The sequence below is a fragment of the Oncorhynchus nerka genome, linkage group LG19 (assembly GCF_034236695.1).
Source record: "Oncorhynchus nerka isolate Pitt River linkage group LG19, Oner_Uvic_2.0, whole genome shotgun sequence".
Lineage (NCBI taxonomy): Eukaryota > Metazoa > Chordata > Actinopteri > Salmoniformes > Salmonidae > Oncorhynchus > Oncorhynchus nerka.
In genome coordinates, this window is record NC_088414.1 from 10,739,117 (window position 1) to 10,760,066 (window position 20,950).

The 20,950-nt window shown below is 42.4% G+C and overlaps 1 protein-coding gene across 2 annotated transcripts; it reads right to left on the reverse strand.

Moving 5' to 3' along the window:
- Window positions 1-1,128: 1,128 nt before the first annotated feature.
- Window positions 1,129-20,554, reverse strand: tcf7l1a (transcription factor 7 like 1a). 2 transcript variants are annotated; one of them, XM_029620164.2, is made up of 12 exons: window positions 19,591-20,554; window positions 19,368-19,449; window positions 18,873-19,036; window positions 11,497-11,580; window positions 9,016-9,133; window positions 3,560-3,653; window positions 3,337-3,423; window positions 2,501-2,617; window positions 2,249-2,414; window positions 2,001-2,108; window positions 1,828-1,915; window positions 1,129-1,717 (listed from the first exon to the last, which is right to left on the reverse strand). In XM_029620164.2, exons 1-12 carry the CDS (start codon window positions 19,774-19,776, stop codon window positions 1,143-1,145), a joined length of 1,869 nt encoding a protein of 622 aa, XP_029476024.1. In that variant the 5' UTR covers window positions 19,777-20,554; the 3' UTR covers window positions 1,129-1,142. The 2 variants fall into 2 exon arrangements, with proteins under 2 accessions (XP_029476024.1, XP_029476025.1); XM_029620165.2 differs by having other exon boundaries at window positions 19,368-19,446; window positions 19,591-20,553.
- Between the last annotated feature and the right edge of the window lie 396 nt (window positions 20,555-20,950).

Genomic DNA, 20,950 nt, shown 5'->3' on the forward strand with positions numbered 1-20,950 from the left:
GGGGGGTGAGAAGGATTACTTTATCCTATCCTAGGTATTCCTTAAAGAGGTGGGGTTTCAGGTGTCTCCGGTAGTTTCTGCAACATATTGGGTGTTTCTGGAGCACACCCAGTTACTGCACTTTGTAGATTGTTTATTGTAGCAATAAAAGGTTGAGTTAAGGAAACATGTTCTTGGACAGAGACCATATCTAAAACGTGTTACTTCTACTGGTCAAACATTGTATTTGTTTGTTAAGAAACAACTAGCTTCAATGATGAGATCCATTGAAGTTGCCTTGAGTTCATGTCAAAGACCATCCTACCAAAGGCAAAGACCACACAGGAACAGAAACACACAGACACGGGCAAAGACACGTTTCAGAAATAAGTAGATGTTTATTATCAACAAAGACTCAGTCATACAGGAGGGGGGGATTTATAAAAGAGTAGGGGGGGGGCAGATCTGCACTCATTACTACCAAAGACAGAAATTATTACTTTGATCTATTTTTCTTTTAAAAAATGTGCCTTTAAATTTTTGTATTTCATACAAGTAACAAATTCATCAAAAAAAGGTAATATTCTACAATAGCATTTGACTAAAAATATGCTTGGTTTCACAAAGACAAGTTAAAAAGAGGTGGTCAAATATTGACCAATAATTGTTTTCTTTTCATACTAATATAAAACCAGATCTACTAACTAGAAAAGGTAAAAAATAAAAATAAAGTTTATTTACAAACAGACACACACAAAAAAAAAAAAAAAAAAAGAGTAGGAAAAAGTTGATCCTAATTCGAAGGCAACAGGTTATTGGTTATTGCAGGCTTTTTTCCCAGCCCAGCACATGATTCAGCTAACCAACTAATCATGATCTTCATTTAAACCACTATTCAAATTGGGTGTATTGCTGCTCTGGAGCTAAAACCCTCAAGGAGTTGTTCACCCCAGAGTAGAGTACCCTCCTATCCACTGATACAGGGTCAGATAGATTTTCATCCCACCCATGAATACGGATAGACTGTGCATAAAGGATCTGGGGGTAGTGTAATGCTTACGGTTTGGGAAAATCTGATCCTAGATCAGTGGTTAGGGTTAGTGTAATGCTTAAGGTTAGGACTGGGCATAGCAAAATTGTATCCTAGTTAGCATCTTTGGGTTTCAATGATTATTTCTGGTGACGAGGGAAAGAGGCTGGGACTGGAGCATGGCATGATGGGAGCTCATCGTCGATTGGTGGATGGAGGTGGTAGGGGCTAAGCCAGAGGTGAATGGGATTGGTCCAGTAAGGAGCGGCGGAGTCTGGTTACTGGATGAGCTCATGTGGGGAGAAAAGGGGGGATGAGAGGAAGAGGATTGAGAAGAAGTGGTCTTAGTGGTGAGGGGCAGGTGTGTGTGAGTGAACAAGTGTGGGTGTGTGTGAGACTGGATGTGGGTGTAAGTCTGACCGTGTGTCTCCCTGTGCGAGTGTGGGCGAGGGGGTTTGGTGGTGAGGGAGAGGGGCTGGACCTGCTCAGGATGTGTGTGCTCAGAGTGAGAGTGTGTGTGTTCAGTGTGTGTGGGTGCGGGAGCGGCAGGGGAGGCCAGAGCAGTGGTGGGCGTGGCTGGAGAGTCCAGGGAGGAGGCGGGACTAGCCTGGGACAGGTGTGTGTGTGTCAGGTGTGTGTGAGAAACACTGGGCCTCTCCTGAGTTCCATACGACACACATGACTTCTTGGGTTGTGGAGAGAAGTGCTCTGGAGAGACACAATAAAACACTGATCAGTCTTTGCTGTTAGTTTCCAGTACTGTCAGAAAATATAGTTTGGTCACTTCTCATAATTCTCTGGTCTTGGAAGTCACTTACCCTCTGAAGCAGCAGACTGGGTGTGTGTTATTTGTCCATCTGGAGCAGTCTCTGGCCTGCCATCTCTCTTCCTCTTCTTTCTTTTCCCCTGCACACAAACAACCAATCACATCACACCCGCCATCTCAAAGCAACCAATCAAATCACTACTAAATGTTTACTATAGTACTTACGTAGTTGTCTCTAGCTGACCATCCCGGGTAGAGTTGGGAGTGTAGCTGTCTCTCTTTACGGGCCATATCGTAGTATTTTGACTGCTCCTCACGAGATAGAGAGTGCCACTGTAGAGACACACACACACAAAGGGTTAACACATACTCCCTTCTGGAACATAGGCCATCGACAACAGTTCTCAGTATGAACACAGCCATTGTTTAATCCTCCAAAGAAAGACAGTGTGCAAGCTGACGCTGCCACTTACCCTGCGTCCCAGTATCTGGTTGATGGCAGCGCTCTCCTTCAGCGTGCACTCTGCCACCACCTTGGGTCTCTGCTCCTTCATGTACAGCATAAAGGCATTCAGAGGCTTTTTCACATGGGGCTTCTTCTCCTCCTCTTTCTCTCTGTCCCCCATGGATACGCCACACCTACACACACCAGACAGAGACAGTCAGTGAGTCGGCAAGAGGTGTTAACATGTGTGTGATAGAAAGGTGTGTGTTTGGATGCGTACCCGTGGCGGTTGCCGTCTCTTGGTTCCTGTTTGATCGCCGTGGAAACGATGGCAGGGTGAGGGACAGACGTCTGCAGGGACGGGACCATGTGGGGCGAGAAACGACTGGCCACCAAGCTGTCAATCACACACACAGGTCCATTAAGCATAAATACCATTTGAAATGACATGATTGTATTTATTACAGCAGAGGTTCTCAAAGTGGGTCCGGGGCAAGAGCTCAAAATATAACGATCAATAAACATATTTTTTCATGAATATTACTAATAACCGATGAAACACATTTTGATCAAGGGATTCACGTAATAAGTTGAGGGAGCAATATAATTTTCTTCATCTCCAGTAGATGTTAACAACCCTGGACAACATGGACCAGGGAGGCTCACAGGGGGATATTGGTATCCATAGTACTCCACCAATTACTCATTATCCAAATCAATACTTCTTGTATTTAATTTAAGCATAAAAGAAAAAGCGGCCACGTTTTCTCTCTGCGTTATGGCAAATTGTGTAGAATTCTAGGATATTAGCTTTAATGCGGAAACAACATAAATGTCTGCCCCATGACAAATTGTGTAGAATTGCAGAAAATTAGCTTGAACACTGCAACATTTTCTCACCGATGCCAAAAGGCAGGCCTTTAAAAATGTTATTTCCCAGGTCCTGACACTTGGTTCATCCGGCCGAAGTCATAGTAAAAATGTTCTATTTCAAAAGGGGTCCAGGCCACAAACAGTTTGAGAGCCCCTGCTTTACAGATATAAGTCCAGTCTCTATAGTATTAGTCTCCAGAGCAGTAATACATGGATGTGTGTGAGTGATTAGGTGAGCTGTACCTGGACATAGAAGAGTTCATGGCGAGAGCTGCAGGGTAGGATGGTCTAAACCCCCCCGCTGGAATACCGTACATAGACTGGCCCGGCCTGGAGACAAAGAGAGAGAGGGGAAACAGTGTCACTTGTGTTGCAATATCATTCATTCGGCTAGAAATTGTTAGCGAAATAAACTAAACCATCATTGTATCCATCACAAGATGGTAAATGTGAGTGTGTGACTCACAGCCAGCCCAAAGGATGTGTCATGTGTCCCATGCCTCCAGGAGAGAGAGGGTAGTAGGGGGAGAGCTCTGCTGGGTGGGGAGTGCGGGGAAGACCTGGAAGGTGGAGAAGGACAGTGGAGAGAGAGCAACACACACATATAAACACACAGTTAAAGTCAGAAGTTTACATACACCTTAGCCAAATACATTTAAACTCAGTTCACAATTCCTGACATTTAATTTTAGTAAAAATGCCCTGTCGTAGGTTAGTTAGGATCACCACTTTATTTTAAGAATGTAAAATGTCAGAATAATAGTAGAGAGAATGATACATGTCAGCTATTATTTCTTTCATCACATTCCCAGTGAGTCAGAAGTTTACATACACTCAATTAGTATTTGGTATCATTGCCTTTAAATTGCTTAACCGGTTTTGGAGACTGGTTTTTGTTCGGCATTTCAGATGACTGACGTGCCCAAAGTAAACTGCCTGTTACTCAGGCCCAGAAGCTAGGATATGCATATACTTGGTAGCATTAGATAGAAACTTCAGAGGGTTTTATAAAACCGTTAAAATGTCTGAGTATAAGAGAACTGATATGGCATGGGAAAACCCGAGGAAAATCCATCCGGAAATGTAATGTCAGTCCATAAGAAATACAAATAGAAAGGACCCATATTGCAGTTCCTATGGCTTCCACTAGATGTCAATTCTTTAGAAAGTGTTTGAGGCTTGTTTTTTGAAAAATTAACAAGTAGTTGGAAAAACTACAAGGTGTCTCGTTAGAAAAGTGGTCTTGTTAGAGCATGAATGAGGTGCGCACTCTTCATTATTTAGCTTCCCTATTCAACATACTATTCTCCATCTTAAACATTATCGTTTATTTAGATAGAGTACCTGAGGATTAATTAGAAACAGCGTTTGACTTGTTTGGACGAACTTCACTGGTAACTTTTTGGATTAGTTTGTATGCACGTTGAATGAGTGGATTACTGAGATCATTGGCGCCAACTAAACAGACCTTTTTAATATAAAGGACTTTATCGAACAAAACGACCATTCATTGTGTAGCTGGGACCCTTGGGATTGCAAACAGAGGAAGCTCTTCAAAGGGTAAGTGATTTATTTAACCACTATTTGTGATTCTGTGACACCTGTGCTGGTTGAAAAAGTATGTGTGGGGCGCTGTCCTCAGATAATCGCATGGTATGCTTTCGCCGTAAAGCCTAAAAAGAGTAAATCTGACAACGCAGTTGGATTAACTTCTTATGTCTGGGTAGCTTGGATGAATAAATTGCCCAGAGTAAACGGCCTGCTCCTCAGTCTCAGTTGCAAATATATGCATGTTATTATTAGTATTGGATAGCAAACACTCTAAAGTTTCTAAAACTGTTTGAATGACGTCTGAGTATAACAGATCTCATACGGCAAGCAAAATCCTGAGGAGAAATCAAAACAGGAAGTGAGAAATCTGAGCTTTGTATGTATTCAGAGTCCCCAATGAAATCCCCTTGAGATATGAAGGATGTTGCACTGTCTAGGGGTTCCACTAGATGTCAACCATCAATAGAAATTATAATGAGACTTATGGTGTTGTGGGAGTGAATGATGGCAGAATCAGTCAGGTGTCTGGCAGTCAGCCATTTTCTGATCATGCTTATTCCTCATGGTAGTCACTTGCGTTCCATTGCTCACGAAGACAGGAAGGAATAGTCCGGTCGGAACTTTATTGAAGCTATATGTTAAAAACATCCTAATGATTGATTCTGTACATAGTTTGACATTTTTCTTTGACCTGTAATATAACTTTTTGAATTTTTTTGTCCGATGTAACGCTGACCAGAATGAGCGTTTGGCTATGTATACCAAACGCGATAACAAAACAAACATTTATTGTGGACGTGGACCTGGGATTCCTGGAGTCCTTTCTGATGTAGATCATCAAAGGGAATATTTATCATGTAATTTCTTGTTTGTTGACATCAACATGGCAGCTATTGTGACAAATGTTTCTAAGCGGTCTCAGATTATTGCATGGCTGGTTTATTCCGTAAAGTTTTTTTGAAATCAGACACAGCGGTTGCATTAATTAAGGAGAGGTATATCTATAATTCCATGTGTATAACTTGTATTATCATCTACATTTATGAGTATTTCTGTTGAATGATGTGGCTATGCAAAATCACTGGATGTTTTTGGAACTAGTGAATTTAACACGCCAATGTAAACTCATATTTTTATAAATATGAGCTTTATCAAACAAAACACACATGTATTGTGTAACATTAGTGTCATCTGATGAAGATCAATGCTTAGTGATTAATTTGATCTCTTATTTGTGGTTTTTGAAACTCCTCTCTTTAGCTGGGGGAAAAACAATGGCTGTGTTTATCTGTGGCTACCTAACAATTGTTTGTGGTGCTTTTTCTGTAAAGCATATTTGAAATTGGATACTGTGGTGGGATTAACAACGAGAATAGCTTTAAAATGGTATGAGACATGTATGTTTGAGGAATGTTAATGAGATTTTTGATGTTTTGAAAATGGCGCCCTACACTTTGACTGGCTGTTGTCATATCCCCCGTTAACAGGATTGCAGACATAAGTTAAGCTTTTAAATGATGACACCTTGTATTTTCATGAATGTTGAATATTATGATTTTTTTATTTTGAATTTCGCGCTCTGCAATTTCACCGTAAGTTGTCGAAGGTGTCCGCAAAAAAGGTTAACTTCTTGATGACAGGGGGCAGCATTTTCACGTCCGGATAAAATGCATGCCCAAATTTAACTGCCTGCTACTCATCCCCAGAAGATAAGACATGCATATTATTAGTATATTTGGATAGAAAACACTGACATTTCTAAAACTGTTTGAATCATGTCTGAGTATAACAGAACATATTTGGATGGCGAAACCCCGAGGACAAACCATTCAGATTTTTTTGGGGGGGGGGTTCACTGTTTTCAATGGGTTTTCACTGGGAATCCAAATTTCTAAGAGACCGTCTTGTAGTTCCTATCACTTCCACTGGATGTCAACAGTCTTTAGATATTGGTTGAGGTTTTTCCTTTGTGTAATGAAGTACGGCCATCTTCACTTGAAGATAGAGGCATGTGACCAGAAAGCATGCTACAGTTTGTTTTACTCCTGTATTGAACACAGATCATCCAGTCTTCAATTTGATTGATTATTTATGTTAAAAAAACACCTAAAGTTGTATTACAAAAGTAGTTTGAAATGTTTTGGCAAAGTTTACAGGTAACTTTTGAGATATTTTGTAGTCAAGTTGCTCAAGTTGGAAACCGTGTTTTTCTGGATAAAAAGCTCCAAATAAATTGACATTTTGGATATATATAGACGAAATTAATCAAACAAAAAGGACCATTTGTGATGTTTATGGGACATATTGGAGTGCCAACAAAAGAAGCTTGTCAAAGGCATGAACTATATTTTTATTTCTGCGTTTTGTCACGTCTGCAGGGATAAAATATGCTTCTCTCTCTGTTTACTATGGTGCTATCCTCAGATAATAGCATCGTTTGCTTTCGCAGAAAAGCCTTTTTGAAATCTGACATGTTGGCTGGATTCACAACAAGTGTAGCTTTAATTTGCTATCTTGCATGTGTGATTTCATGAAAGTTTGATTTTTATAGTAATTTATTTGCATTTTCACTGGCTTTTGGCCATATCCCAGAGAGGTTAACCTGTTGAGTGTAGGGGGCAGTATTTTGATGTTTGGATGAAAAACGTACCCAAATTAAACTGCCTATTTCTCAGGCCCAGAATATGCATATAATTGCCAGATTTGGATAGAAAACTCTAAGTTTCCAAAACTGTCAAAATATTGTCTGTGAGTATAACAGCACTGATATTGCAGGCGAAAACCTGGGGAAAATCCAACCCAGAAGTGTCCTCTATTTTGAAAGCTCCATGTTCCATAGCCTGCCTTCACTCCATTTAAAGGGACGTCAAATCAACCAGATTCCTTTTCCTATGGCTTCCCCATGGTGTGAACAGTCTTTAGACAGTTTCAGGCTTTTATTTTGAAAAATGAGCAAGAAAGATCACATCGCGTTACTGTATGGCTGGGTGCCACCAGCGTTTTGTATGCGCAACAGCATGGAGCAGCCATTTTCTCTCTCTCTCTCTCCTATTGAAGAAGCTACAGTCCCGGTTGATATATTATAAAAACAACTTGAGGATTGACATGTTTCCACGAACATTACGGATACTATTTGGAATTTGTCTGCAATGTCGTGATCGCTCAAGCCTGTGGATTTCTGAACATAATGCGCCAACCAAATGGAGGTATTTTAGATATAAAAATAATTTTTATGGAACAAAATGAACATTTATTGTGTAACTGGGAGTCTCGTGATTGCAAACATCCGAAGATCAAAGGTAAGCGATTTAATTTGCTTTTCGTGACCAATCTACTTGGCTGCTAGCTGTTTGTAATATTTTGTCTATTGAGAGAGATGTTCTTACATAGACGCTTGGTATGCTTTCGCCGAAAAGCTTTATTGAAATCTGACACGCCAGGTGAATTAACAACAAGCTAAGCTGTGTTTTGCTATATTGCACTTGCTATTTCATGAAAATTAAATATTTTTAGTCATTTAATTTGAATTTGGCACTCTGCAATTCAGAGTTGGTTGATGAAAATGATCCCGCTAACGGGATGGGTTTATCAAGAAGTTAAGCCATTTTGCCACAACTTTGAAAGTTTGATTGGGGTCATTGTCCATTTGGAAGATGTCTTGAAATGTTGCTTCAATATACCCACCTCATGATGCCATCTATTTTGTAAAGTACACGAGTCCCTCCTGCAGCAAAGCACCCCCACAACATGATGCTTCCACCCCCGTGCGTTATGGTTGGGATGGTGTTCTTCAAATGGCAAGCACCTCCCTATTTGGAAATTGCTCCCAAGAATGAACCAGACTTGGAGGTCTACAACTTTTTTCTGAGAACTGATTTTTTGATTTTCCCATGATGTCAAGCCAAGACGCACTGAGTTCGAAGTTAGGCCTTGAAATACATCCACAGGTACACCTACATTTGACTCAAATTATGTCAATTAGCCCACCAGAAGCTTCTAAAGCCATGACATAATTTTCTGGAATTTTTCAAGCTGTTTAAAGGCACAGTCAACTTAGTGTATGTAAACTTCTGACCCACTGGGATTGTGATACATTGAATTATAAGTGAAATAATCTGTCTGTAAACAATTGTTGGAACAAGTACTTGTGTCCTGCACAAAGTAGATGTCCTAACCAACTTGCCAAAACTAGTTTGTTAACAAGAAATTTGTGGAGTGGTTGAAAAACGAGTTAATGAATCTAACCTAAGTGTATGTAAACTTCCGACTTCAACTGTATGTGTGTTATATAATATATATATATATATATATAAATAAACACACATCCATTGTTACAGAGAGACTAGCGAGAGGGATGAGGAGGTTCCATACCTGTGTCAGGTGAGAGGTGAGGAGGGGGTGTCCGCGGGGGGAAGGGGTCTGGACTGTAGGACAGGAGGGGAGAGAAGGGGGGCAGGTGACCGTGCTGCACCACTGGTACCTTATTGGACTAGAGAGGAGAGAGGTAGAGGGATGAGAGCAAGAGATTAGGAACAGAGGAAAGTTCATACGATGTCTGGTCACAAGGAGTAACAGTTTCTCCCCTAGGTGGAATTTTCACTACATTGAGCATGCATATCGGGATATTATTTTTGACAATATATCATATAGTTTTGACAATATCGCAATATTATTTGCCTTATTTGCTTGTTCTTTATCTTTTTAAATAGGGATCCACATTTTTTCCCCAGCACTTATTTACATGACTGAAACTTGTTTTCTCATGACTCTCGTCCCTCTGCAGCAGACATATGAGCAGCAATGTTTGGAACATCGAATCAAAATAAATCAGTATCATGAGAATCGCAATACATTTTGTATTGGCACCTAAGTACCGTGATAATATCGTAGCGTCCGGTCCCTGGCAATTCCCAGGGTTGTTTCTGGGTAGGGCCTCTCTGTCTGACTATCAATGACAGGGGATCAGTCCTCCATGGCAGAGCAGGTCTATCCTCAGATACACAACACACACTGGCTAATACTCACTGGAATTACAATCCCGCTCATCTCATACACACTCACTCCGCCGGTCTTAGACACACACACCCCGAGGTGTGAAAGTCCTGTGTCTCCAGGCAGATTAACACTATTCAGCATGAACATTCCAGTGTCTGTCTGCAGCGAGTTTGAGGGAGGTCAGGTGTCAGGTCACCCGAGTGCTTTGTGTGTATGTGTGTGGGGGGGGGAAGCACTCTAGGAGACAATCTAAATGGCTTATACTAGCAGAGCAGGGTTACATACCCAGGTAAGTTTTGTAAGGAAGACCAGGTACTTAGCAAGAAGCTAGCTTGAGCAACAGTTGGCCTTCTGTTGTAATTTTATTCATTTAAACTTAACTAAGCAAGTCCATTAAGAACAAATTCTTATTTACAATGAGGGCCTACCCTGGTCAAACCCTCCCCTAACGACGCTGGGCCAATTGTGCGCCGACCATTGTCACTGCATGGTGGCTAGATTGTGAAGCACGCACAACGGCTGGGAAATATGGCCAAAATATAACATTTTTTCGGTGTGATGGTATTTGGACGGTATTTTATGTTTTTGAACAATAATCGCTCCACATTTGCTTTATGGGTAAGTAGTGCATGACGATAAGGTGGAAACAAATACATTATTCTAAGTGATTTCAATGGCTGAATGTTTTATACTTTTAAAATTCCGGCATTTTCATCCATTTCCTACACTCTTGAGACCATTTCCACACTGCCACATAGGGCTGCACAATATGGGCAAAAATCTAGGCCTTATTTTTGACCAAATATTGCAATTACAATTTGACTTGCGATTTAGATCAAAACACTTGGGGGAAAGTTAGAATATAATAGTGGGCACTTCGAATACAGTGTTTGACATGACAAATAAAAAAAGACGAGTAGTTGTGACAGGTTGGAACCAAAGTGTTGGTCAGTGTTTCCTAGGGGACCCTATAACCTTTGGTTACATTCAAATGTTCTCTTAGCTACGTCATGTAGCTAACATTCACGCTTTGCCTATTCCCCTTTGATTTTGAAGAAACGTGCTGATTTAGGCCTACACCATCACTAGTACAAGGCTGGGAAATATGGCCAAAATATAACAATTTTTTTTCGGTGTGATGGTATTTGGACAGTATTTTATGTTTTTGAACAATAATCGCTCCACATTTGCTTTATGGGTAAGTAGTGCATGACGATAAGGTGGAAACAAATACATTATTCTAAGTGATTTCAATGGCTCTCTTCTGAATGTTTTAGACACCATCACTAGTACAAGGCTGTATTAGCTAGCTACGTTTGCTCTGACTCAGTCAATTTATTAGCTAGCTAGTTAGCCAGACATCTAACTAATGTCAAAAACATTAGTGTTAGCGTTAGTGTCAAAAACAATACATTTTTGAAACATGCTAAGACAAACTAGCTGTTTGCAGACAGTAAGATACACAAACAAAGTGTAATTATAGAACGCTTGTAGATTTATATTTAGTAAAGTGGAAATCAGCATGGTGGTCATCAACATCTTGTTGCGTGTGCTGCATTGACCATGCAAACTGAACGCAACAACTGCACGCTCCTTGAGTGACAGGGGTGGGAGCTTGGTCTGTGTGGAAAGTGGCATGGAGAGAGAGAAAGGAAGAGGAGAGAGACGTCTCAAGTTGCGGGGGAAACTATATTAAATGGACGCTACACACGGCGCAGTAGCGTATCACATTTAGCAAACCAAACATTGAAAAAATGTTATATAAAGGTGAAGTAAAAACCCAAACTGGTCCGTGCATCAATACCGGTATATAGTAAAATACAGTATACCGCCCAGCCCTAAGACACACAAACCCACCATGTGAGCGGGGGAGGTGGAGCGAGGGTCTTTTAAAGCAGAGGTTCCAGGAACATCCAGCATGGGCCACTTCATCTGTAGATACTGGAGAGAAAGACAAAGGAATGGGGAGAGAATTCAAAGATTTAAAGACTGCGTGCAAACAATTAAGCACCACAAAAAAAATGTACTTTGTGGACAAACAACATATCATGAAATGGGTACAGCTGGTAGGATGTGTGCGCTAGTGTGAGAGGTGAGAATGAGAAGTGAATTCCGATGACTCTCCACATGAGTCCTGGTCGGATTACTTTCTGCAGACATCTGGTGAGTGTATCAGTCAGACTCCAGCTGTACGTCTCTCTGCATGAAGGTTTATGTGTGGGAGCGCATTAGTTTAGAAAAGCAGCGGGCACACACACATGCTTTTAACGTAGGGCACAACCTCTCAGCGGTCAGTCACCACTCCAAGGTGGTGAGACAGGAAGGAAGAAGGGATAAGATATAGGGCTAAAAATGGACATGGCAATATAGAGGAGTAGAAAAGGGGAGAGTGTCGGGGAATGTGTGTCAGGGTTGTGGTATAATGTTCACAGCAGACCAACATGCTACGCCGAGTCGCTGACTTTCAGTTGAGGAAAAAAAACAAGAGCACACGCACATCATGGATAAGGGTCCCATTGTGTGGCAGGTCAAATAAAACTCAAATAATGAGGACCACAAGAACATAATAAGTGTTTGCCTGTGCAGGGAGTGTGTTCACTGCACAAGGAGAAAGTGTAGGCCCTGTGTGTGTGTGAGGGAGAGTGGGGCTGAGCACACACACACCGGCCTCCAGTACACACACACACATATACCCCCATTCCAAGGCCCCAGGAAGTTCTGGCTGTGAGTTCTAAATGAAACCAGCTGTTAGAAATACCATACTGATGAAGCCTACACAACTCTGCCTCTCCCTCTTTATCCCTAAACAATCAGTAGTTTGCTGTACAATCATGTTGCTGCATGGCTGGAGGCTAAACTTACTGCTTCTTACAAAACACCAAGATAGAAACCACACACACCAACACCCCCTTCCCTCCACTTAGGTTTGTGAATTGCTATTCACCATAAATGAAAAAGGTATGTAAACAGCACACGGCTTGACATACAGGAGTGTCCGCCGGCCAGGCGACTAGCTATCTTTTAAATTAGCATGCCATTCTGTGCTTACACTAAACCTAAATGTAAAACGCAACATGTAAAGTGTTGGTCCCAAGTTTCATGAGCTGAAATAAAAGATTGCAGAAATTGTTCATACACACAAAGAGCTTACTTCTCCCAAATGCTGTGCACAAATTTGTTTACATCCCTGTTAGTGAGTTTTTCCTTTGCCAAGATAATCCATCCACCTGAAAGGTGTGGCATATTAAGAAGCTGATTAACTGAATCATTACTCAGGTGCACCTTGTGCTGGGAACAATAAAAGGCCACTAAAATGTGCAGTTGTGTCCCACAACCCAATGCCAAAGATGTCTCAAGTTGAGGGAGTGTGCAATGGGCATTCTGACTGCAGCAATGTCCACCAAAGCTGTTGCCAGATAATTGAATGTTCATTTATCTACCATAAGCCACCTCCATTGTTTTAGAGAATTTGGCAAAACATAAACTACTGGATTACACAACAGAAGAATTTCTGCACAAACTGTCAGAAACCGTCTCAGTGAAACTCATCTGCGTGCTCGTCATCCTCACCAGGGCCTTGACCTGACTGCAGTTCCGCGTCATGTCCGACCTCAGTGGGAAAATGCTCACTTCGACGGCCACTGGCATGCGGGATATGTGAATCCCGGTTTCAACTATACCGGGCAGATGGCATGCAGCATGTACAGCACCGTGGGGAGAGCAGTTGCTGATGTCAACGTTGTGAACAGAGTGCCACATGGTGGTGCTGAGGTTATGGGTAGGCATAAGCTACAGAAAACAAACAACTGGCAATTGGAATGCTCAGAGATACCGTGACGATATCCTGAGGCCCATTGTCGTGTCATTCATCCACAGCCAACACCTCATATTTCAGCATGATAATGCACGGCCTCACATCACAAGGATCCGCACACAATTCCTGGAAGCTGAAAATGTCCCAGTTCTTCCATGGCCATACTCAGACATGTCACTCATTGAGCATGTTTGGGATACTCTGTGTCGACATGTATGACAGCACATTCAAGCACGTTCCAGAAGAGGAGTGGGACTACATTCAACAGCCTGATCAACTCTATGCAAAGGAAATGTCGCACTACGAGACAAATGGTGGTTTTCTGATACCTTAAGTAGGGGTGTGTATCTGTGACCAACAGATGCATATCTGTATTCCCAGTCATGGAAAATCCATAGATTAGGGCGTAATAAATGTATTTAAATCAACTGATTTCCTTATGAACTGCAAATCAGTAAAATCTTTGAAATTGTTCCATGTTCCGTTAATATTTTTCTTCGGTGTACATAGGGCAGCAGCCTCTAAGGTGCATGGTAGAATAACCGGGTGGTAGCCGGCTAGTGACAGTGACCAAAGTTCAGGGCAGGTTACCGGCTAGTGGTGACTAGACTATTTAACAGTCTACTTGACAGTTCTTCAGTCTCTTTCCCAGCTTTGATGCACCTGTACTGACCTCGCCTTCTGGATGGTTGCGGGGTGAACAGGCCGTGGCACGGTTGGCTGATGTCCTTGATGATTTTCTTGGGCTTCCTCTGACACCGGATGTTATTTATGTCCTGGAGGGCAGGCAGTGTGCCCCCCCAGTGATGCGTTGGGCAGATCGCACCACCTTCTGGAGAGCTCTGACACAGCCCGACAGGATGTGAAGGTAGTGAGGGTCTTTTGCCTCCTTGGGTTGAAGAGGACCTGTTGCGCCTTCTTCACCACACTATCTGTGTGGGTGGACCATTTCAGATTGTAGCTTTTCAACCTGAAGTTTTTCCTGTCAATGTGGATGGGGGCAGTTTCCCTCTGCTGTCTCCTGAAGTCTTCAATCAGCTCCTTCCTTTTGTTGATGTTGAAGCATTCAGACCCTTTCCCAGTTCTTTGATGAAGCACCTTTGGCAGCTATTACAGCCTCCAGTCTTCTTGGGTATGACTAGGGTTGCACATTTTGGGGATATTCAGAGGTGGAAACATTCCATGGAAATATATGGGAATGAATATTAATACCATTTAAATGTAGATGTTATTTTTGGATTGGATATATTTACCATATCATATGGAGACAGAAACAAACCTTTTACCTTATCATAAGTAGACAATTGCAAATGATTAAATCCTTCCAAAATAAAATAAAAATGTTGTTACGAATTGAACTTTAATTAAATTAGTTGACTCTTCACATGGGATGATTTCACTGAAAAACAAAAGGGAATATAGAATGACGCCCAATGACCTATCACATCCCCAAAAATGTTTTTCAACATACATCTGTAAAATGATAGTCTAGAAACTAAAGCTTTGGTTGTCTTCCTCTCAGGCTTCCATGTCTTCTCCCTGGACCTTCTCAATGTCCACCTCTTGAACATCAGACTGTGAGGCCTCCTTTTCACTGTCACTTTCCAACCTTGTTGAGGGTGGCTTGTTGTCAGGCCCAAAAAGCCTCAAATATGCCCGGATGGCCACCAATTTTTCAACCCTTGTATTGGTCAGCCTGTTGCGTGTTTTAGTGTGTCTGTTCCCAAATAAGGACCAGTTGCGCTCTGAGGGGGCTGATGTTGGAGGTAACAGGGGAAAGAGCCTCAGATCCGCAAAGTCCCTTCCACCAGGTGGCTGATCAGATATGTTGGCACGACTGCCATATTGCATCTCCATCCCAAAGCCCTTGCTTGGAAGTGTACTTCGTCAGACCGCCAAGAACCTTGCTCTCATCCAGGCCAAGGTGGCGAGAAACGGTAGTGATGACACCATAGGCCTTGTTGATCTCTGCACCAGACAGGATGCTCTTGCCAGCATACTTGGGGTCCAACAAGTACTCTGCAGTGTGTAGGTGCTTCAGGCAGAAGTCTGTCATTCTGCCCCTGAACAAGGCAGTTAACCCACTGTTCCTAGGCTGTCATTGTAAATACAAATGTGTTCTTAATTGACTTGCCTGGTTAATTGAAGGTTAAATAAATTCAATTTAAAAAAATCTAAAATAGGGAAAGTTCAACCAAAATATGCCACAAGACCTTGTGTATCTTGTGTGTATCCCACAAAAAAAGGTTCACTGTTATAAGCAATTACAGCCTCAAGTCTTCTTGGGTATGACGCTACAAGCTTGGCACACCCATCTTCTCTTCAGATCCTCTCAAGCTCTGTCAGGTTGGATGGGGAGCAAAGCTGCACAGCTATTTTCAGGTCTCCCTCCAGAGATGTTCGAACGGGTTCAGGTCTGGGCTCTGGGTGGACTAGACAATGACATTAAAAGACTTGTCCCGAAGCCACTCCTGCAATCTCTTGGCTGTGTGCTTAGGGTTGTTGTCTCGTTGGAAGGTGAACCTTTGTCCCAGACTGAGGCCCTGAGCAGGTTTTCATCAAGGATCTCTGTACTTTGCGCTGTTCATCTTTCCTTCGATTCTGACTAGACTCCCAGTCCCTGCCGCAGAAAAATATCCCCACAGCATGATGCTACCACCACGCATCACCATAGGGATGGTATTGGCCAGGTGAAGAGCGGTGGCTGGTTTCCTCCAGACATGAAGCTTGGCATTCAGGCCAAACATTCCAATCTTGGTTTCATCAGACCAGAGAATCTTGTTTCTCATAGATAAGAGTCCTTTAGGTGCCTTTTGGCAAACTCCTAGCAGGATGTCATGTGCCTTTTACTCAAGAGTGGCTTCCGTCTGGCCACTCTGCCTGATTAGTGGAGTGTTGTAGAAATATGTGTCCCTCTGGAAGGTTCTTCCATCTCCACAGAGGAACTCTGTCAGAGTGATCTTCGGGTTCTTGGTCACCTCCCTGAGGCCCTTCTCCCCCGTTTGCTCAGTTTGCCCAGGCAGCCAGCTCTAGGAAGAGTTGCAAACTTCTTCAATTTAAGAATGATGGAGGCCACTGTGTTCTTACGGACATATTTTGGTGCCCTTCCCCACATCTTTGCCTCGATGCAATCCCATCTCAGGGCTCTACGGACAATCCTTTGACCTCATGGCTTGGTTTTTACTCTGACTTGCACTGTAAAACGTGGGACAGTTCTGTGCCTTTCAAGGATGAAACAGGATGCACCTGAGCTCAATTGAGTCTCATACTTAAAATACAGTATTTTTTTTATACATTTGAAAACATTTCTTAAAACCTGCTTTCGCTTTGTTATTATGGGGTATTGTTTGTAGATTGATAAGGGGGGAAATTATTTTATCAATTTTAGAATAAGGCGGTAACGTAACAAAATATGGGAAAGGTGAAAGTGTCTGAATACTTTCCGAAGGCACTGTATTGTAAATACAATATTTCTGTATTTAATAGATTTGCAAACATTTCAGAAAAGATATGCATTTCATTAAGGAATATTGTGTGTAGATGGGAGAGAATTTTTAATTTATTTAATTGAGCCGATAACAGCAAAGACAGGAAAATCTATTTTTTTACTGCACTGGGTGGGCCTTTGATTGTAGGATTTATTAAGAAGGATATCCAGGTGCCCTCCAAACCATGTGCTTATGGTCATATATTTAGACTAATACAACTGTTGTAGATTTTGGTTCTTCAACAAATATTCGCCAGTCATAAATACATTTTTCAAATAACTTGCATATGTTCTAATACCTTCAAATATGATTTGGTTTTCTGAGACCTGTATTTGAATATCAAATTGTTGCCTTTTAGTTGAACGCAAAACAAACCATCTTTGACTACCTTGAGTATTTGATAAGTTGGCATTTTCAAATAAACTACTATAATAAAAACTCAAACTATTTTCTGCCCAGGTCTGTGGAGAACACAAAAGTCAACTCCATGTCAGCCTTGCAGACTTTGTGCAACTGATCTCATTGTCCCATGTGAGTTCACTCTTCAGATGGTCAGAATCTCTCACTCAGTGTGTGTGTGTGTAAAGGTTGCAGTGTGTGTTTATGTAAAGTGTGAGGCCCTCTGGCTTGTGTTTACTCCACATTGTCTCACTGGACTTAAAATACCAGGAGAGAAGGCTGTCGACACACACCATTCACAAAGAGAGAGTGAGGTAGCGAGACGTGTTAGAACAGTGTCAGTAATCTCTCCCAGCATCCCCTCCACAAATTCACTAATGCTTAGGGGTGACTGACAACCAAGTGTGTGTGTGTGTGTTGAAAGCTCACCAAGTGAGTAAAATCAGAAACTTAAGGCTGAATCCATCCCCAACACTCCTGTCTAACTCCAACTCAAACGCGTGTTTTAAAAGAGGAAAGGGGCCAGAGCAACTCTCCCTGGGGTTACAGTATCCGTGGGGGGTCCACCTATATCAGGCCCCGATCACAGAACGTTACACACTTAACTTTCAGCCCTGGTCTAGAGTGCACCCGATTTCACCCTTACTGTTTTGGATACCCCTAGAGTTTTCGTTCCATATTTTGGTGAGGGTAGACGCCGGACAACACACATGGTGGTGTGCTACGATTCAGCTATTGTACAATTTACATTAGCATGTAGAGCTTCACTCAGACAGAGAGGCGTGCATCTCTTACACACATGCCATGTAATGAGGAGGAGGGAGCATTAACCACGGTGCTGACTAAAGTCAACACAACCTCCACTGTGTGTGCATGTGGTAATGATCTCCTGTGGAGAGCAACATTAGGTCAATTGAGCTTCTCCACCTCATGACAACAATAGCTCATTAATACCCGGGGAGGGGAATGTAGAGACAGGCAGGGTATGCGAGTGGGGGGGTACATGTTAAAAGAGCAGCTTCTGCCAGTTGTGTCGTAGGGACTATTTTTCACATCTGAGTTAAAAAGCTAAGACTGTATGTCTTATTAGACACAAACAGAAAGGACTTAGGGGATAAACCCAAATAGGTCCTCGGCCCCAATATACAGAAAGCAAACAAAAAAAACGAACTACAACTAACATAGGTACACATGGATGGTGATGACAGAAATACTGTAGCATCTATACATGTCTCTCTCACACGTGCACACATTCCTGCATCAGCGTTTTAGCAGGATGGTGTTGAGGCCTGCCTGCTGCCGAAACGCTAGTGTGTTATCATAACACACCATTAATGGCTACGAGACATGTTACACTGCTCAGAGTCAGAGCACACACAGAACTCATCGTTCACCGTCCCTTATAACACACACTAGATACACCACCACACCACATAGAAAGCTATGTTAGTCTAGCAGCCTTACTTGCAAAAAAATATTAACTAAAGATTGAGTGTGTTTAACGCATGTTCGTGCATGTGTGACTGACTCACCGTCCTGGCGCCGGGTGAGAGGGCTCCGGGAGAGAGGTAGGGGTTGCCAAGGTTCCCCAGGTGACTCAGGTTAGCTAGGTTACCCAGGTCAGGGATCATCAGTAAGGGATAGCCAGCATATGGAGATGCCTTGAACAACCCACTGTCGTGTTGCTGTCTCAGAGCTGGAAAAGACACACACTGTTAACTTCAGCAATTGCTGATCCACTCCCTCCTCTGAGCCGGGGGATAGACTGGGGGTCAACAGTGCTCATTGAATTGAGAGAGGAGGGGGCGGAGGGATAGGAAGAGGGTTGTTTCTTATAAGGGGTGTAAAATGACCTCATTTCAACAAAGCTTATTTAAATGAATGGGGAGATAAAGGGAGACTGGGAGGTAGAAAGAGATTGTAAAGATAATGCATTGGAAAACGAGAGAAAACGGGGGAGCATTCATAAAGGATCCGTGAGAGTTACAGTTATAGTTTTACTAGTGAGTTTGTAAAGTTTTAGCTACCTTCTGCAAAGAACTCTCTCTGCCTGACATAGCTCTCCCAATCTGGTCTGTGCTGCTGGGGACGTCTGTGACTGCCTGCCTGCTGACAAACACATAAACATAGTTTGTAAAAACAACACAGATTGGTAGCTAGAAGACAACGGCTAGTACTGTACTGCAGTGGTTTATATAGTGATTCGATCTTCCGTCACATTAACATTAGCTAAGTAGACAAACTGGTTACCTCGGAGTCAGACGAACTGCTGTTGTTCTCCGTCTCGTTAACCAGCGAGGACTTGACGTCGTCCAGGTCCCGCTCAGAGGACACATTCTCGGCTGTTTTTTCCTCCTGTTCCCCCTCGTCTTTAAACGAAATTAACTCGTCGTTTGCCCCCAAATCATCGCCTCCTCCCCCGTCCAGCTGCGGCATCTTGGATTTCGAAACAGTGTGGTCTTGCTGTGGAAGTCCTGTTTTTAGCTAGCTAACAGTTAACTTACTCCGTTCGGAAAATATCCAGTTCCAAAAACCCTATCTCAAAACACTTAGCTACCTAGCTAACACACGGTATTATTTATAATTCCACGCTTTTCAGTGGTAGTAACGATATAACCCATAAACAAGAGACTATTTATTGCAAACTCCGCAAAAATAAGCATTCAACGACTGTTCATTTTTGTTAGCTACAGTAGCTAAGCTAACTACAGTAGCTATTTAGGTAGCTGATTTCTTGACTTGTCCCCCTCGTTCCTTGTTGCCTCTTCTGGGATAGAAAAACAAGTTACAAAACACACCGACGAAACCAAAAAGTTAAATCCATGAATATTTGCATACGGGTGTAAAAAAAAATATATATATAGCTAGGTATCTCCTCCAACTGAAAGGGAAAACGACAACAATGAAAAGTTGTGCGTCGAAGTTCGCTGAAACACGCACGCACATAAAACTTTATCCTGTTTCCCCCGAGTAAAATCCATCCGAAGCGAAGTCAGCTCACCAGCCCTACTTTCTTGCTTATTTCGTTGTCCATTATCGTTAAAACTGAGAAAAATGTAATTGTTGTGACTTCGAGAAGAAGTTACTCGCGGGCTGTCTGTGTTCTGTTTTTGTGTGTCTGTGTTGGCGTGGGAAAGAAGAAAAGTCGCTTGGTGTTTCTGAAGTGGAGTGGAAGGAAGAGAGCTAGGCCGCCGCCGGGAGACTGGGGGAGGGGGTGAAGAGACAAGAGGGGGGAAGGGAGGAGGAGGGAAAGAGGGGGAGGAAGGTAGACAGGGGGAGGAGGGAAGACGTTTGGGCGGAGAAATGCCAGTCCAGCCATCAATCATGTGTAGAACCTGATCTTTCCCAGTTGATTTCTTTAAAATTAAAATTAAACGTTCTTAAATCAGTGTGAAAGTTCTGTCAATCTTCGCCATGTCTGCATTAGTTTGGATTGCACACTGAAAATCGCTGTTTTTTCACTACACTGAATTAGATTGGATTTGCATTGGCCATGTACATATTCGTGGTGTGAAGTGAAGAATGTACTATGATGATAATGCGCATGCACCCATCCCTATCATAATCCCACCGCACACCAATGAGTTAATGAGACAACCCAGATAGCAAA

Excerpts from the sequence above, each read along its gene's own strand:
- tcf7l1a (XM_029620164.2), bottom strand. The coding sequence starts at position 19,776 with ATGCCGCAGCTGGACGGGGGAGGAGGCGATGATTTGGGGGCAAACGAC. Across the intron at positions 19,450-19,590 it reads GCAGTTCGTCTGACTCCGAG|CAGGCAGGCAGTCACAGACG; the intron begins GTAACCAGTTTG and ends TGTGTTTGTCAG. Across the intron at positions 2,415-2,500 it reads AGAGACGGCAACCGCCACGG|GTGTGGCGTATCCATGGGGG; the intron begins GTACGCATCCAA and ends TGGTGTGTGTAG.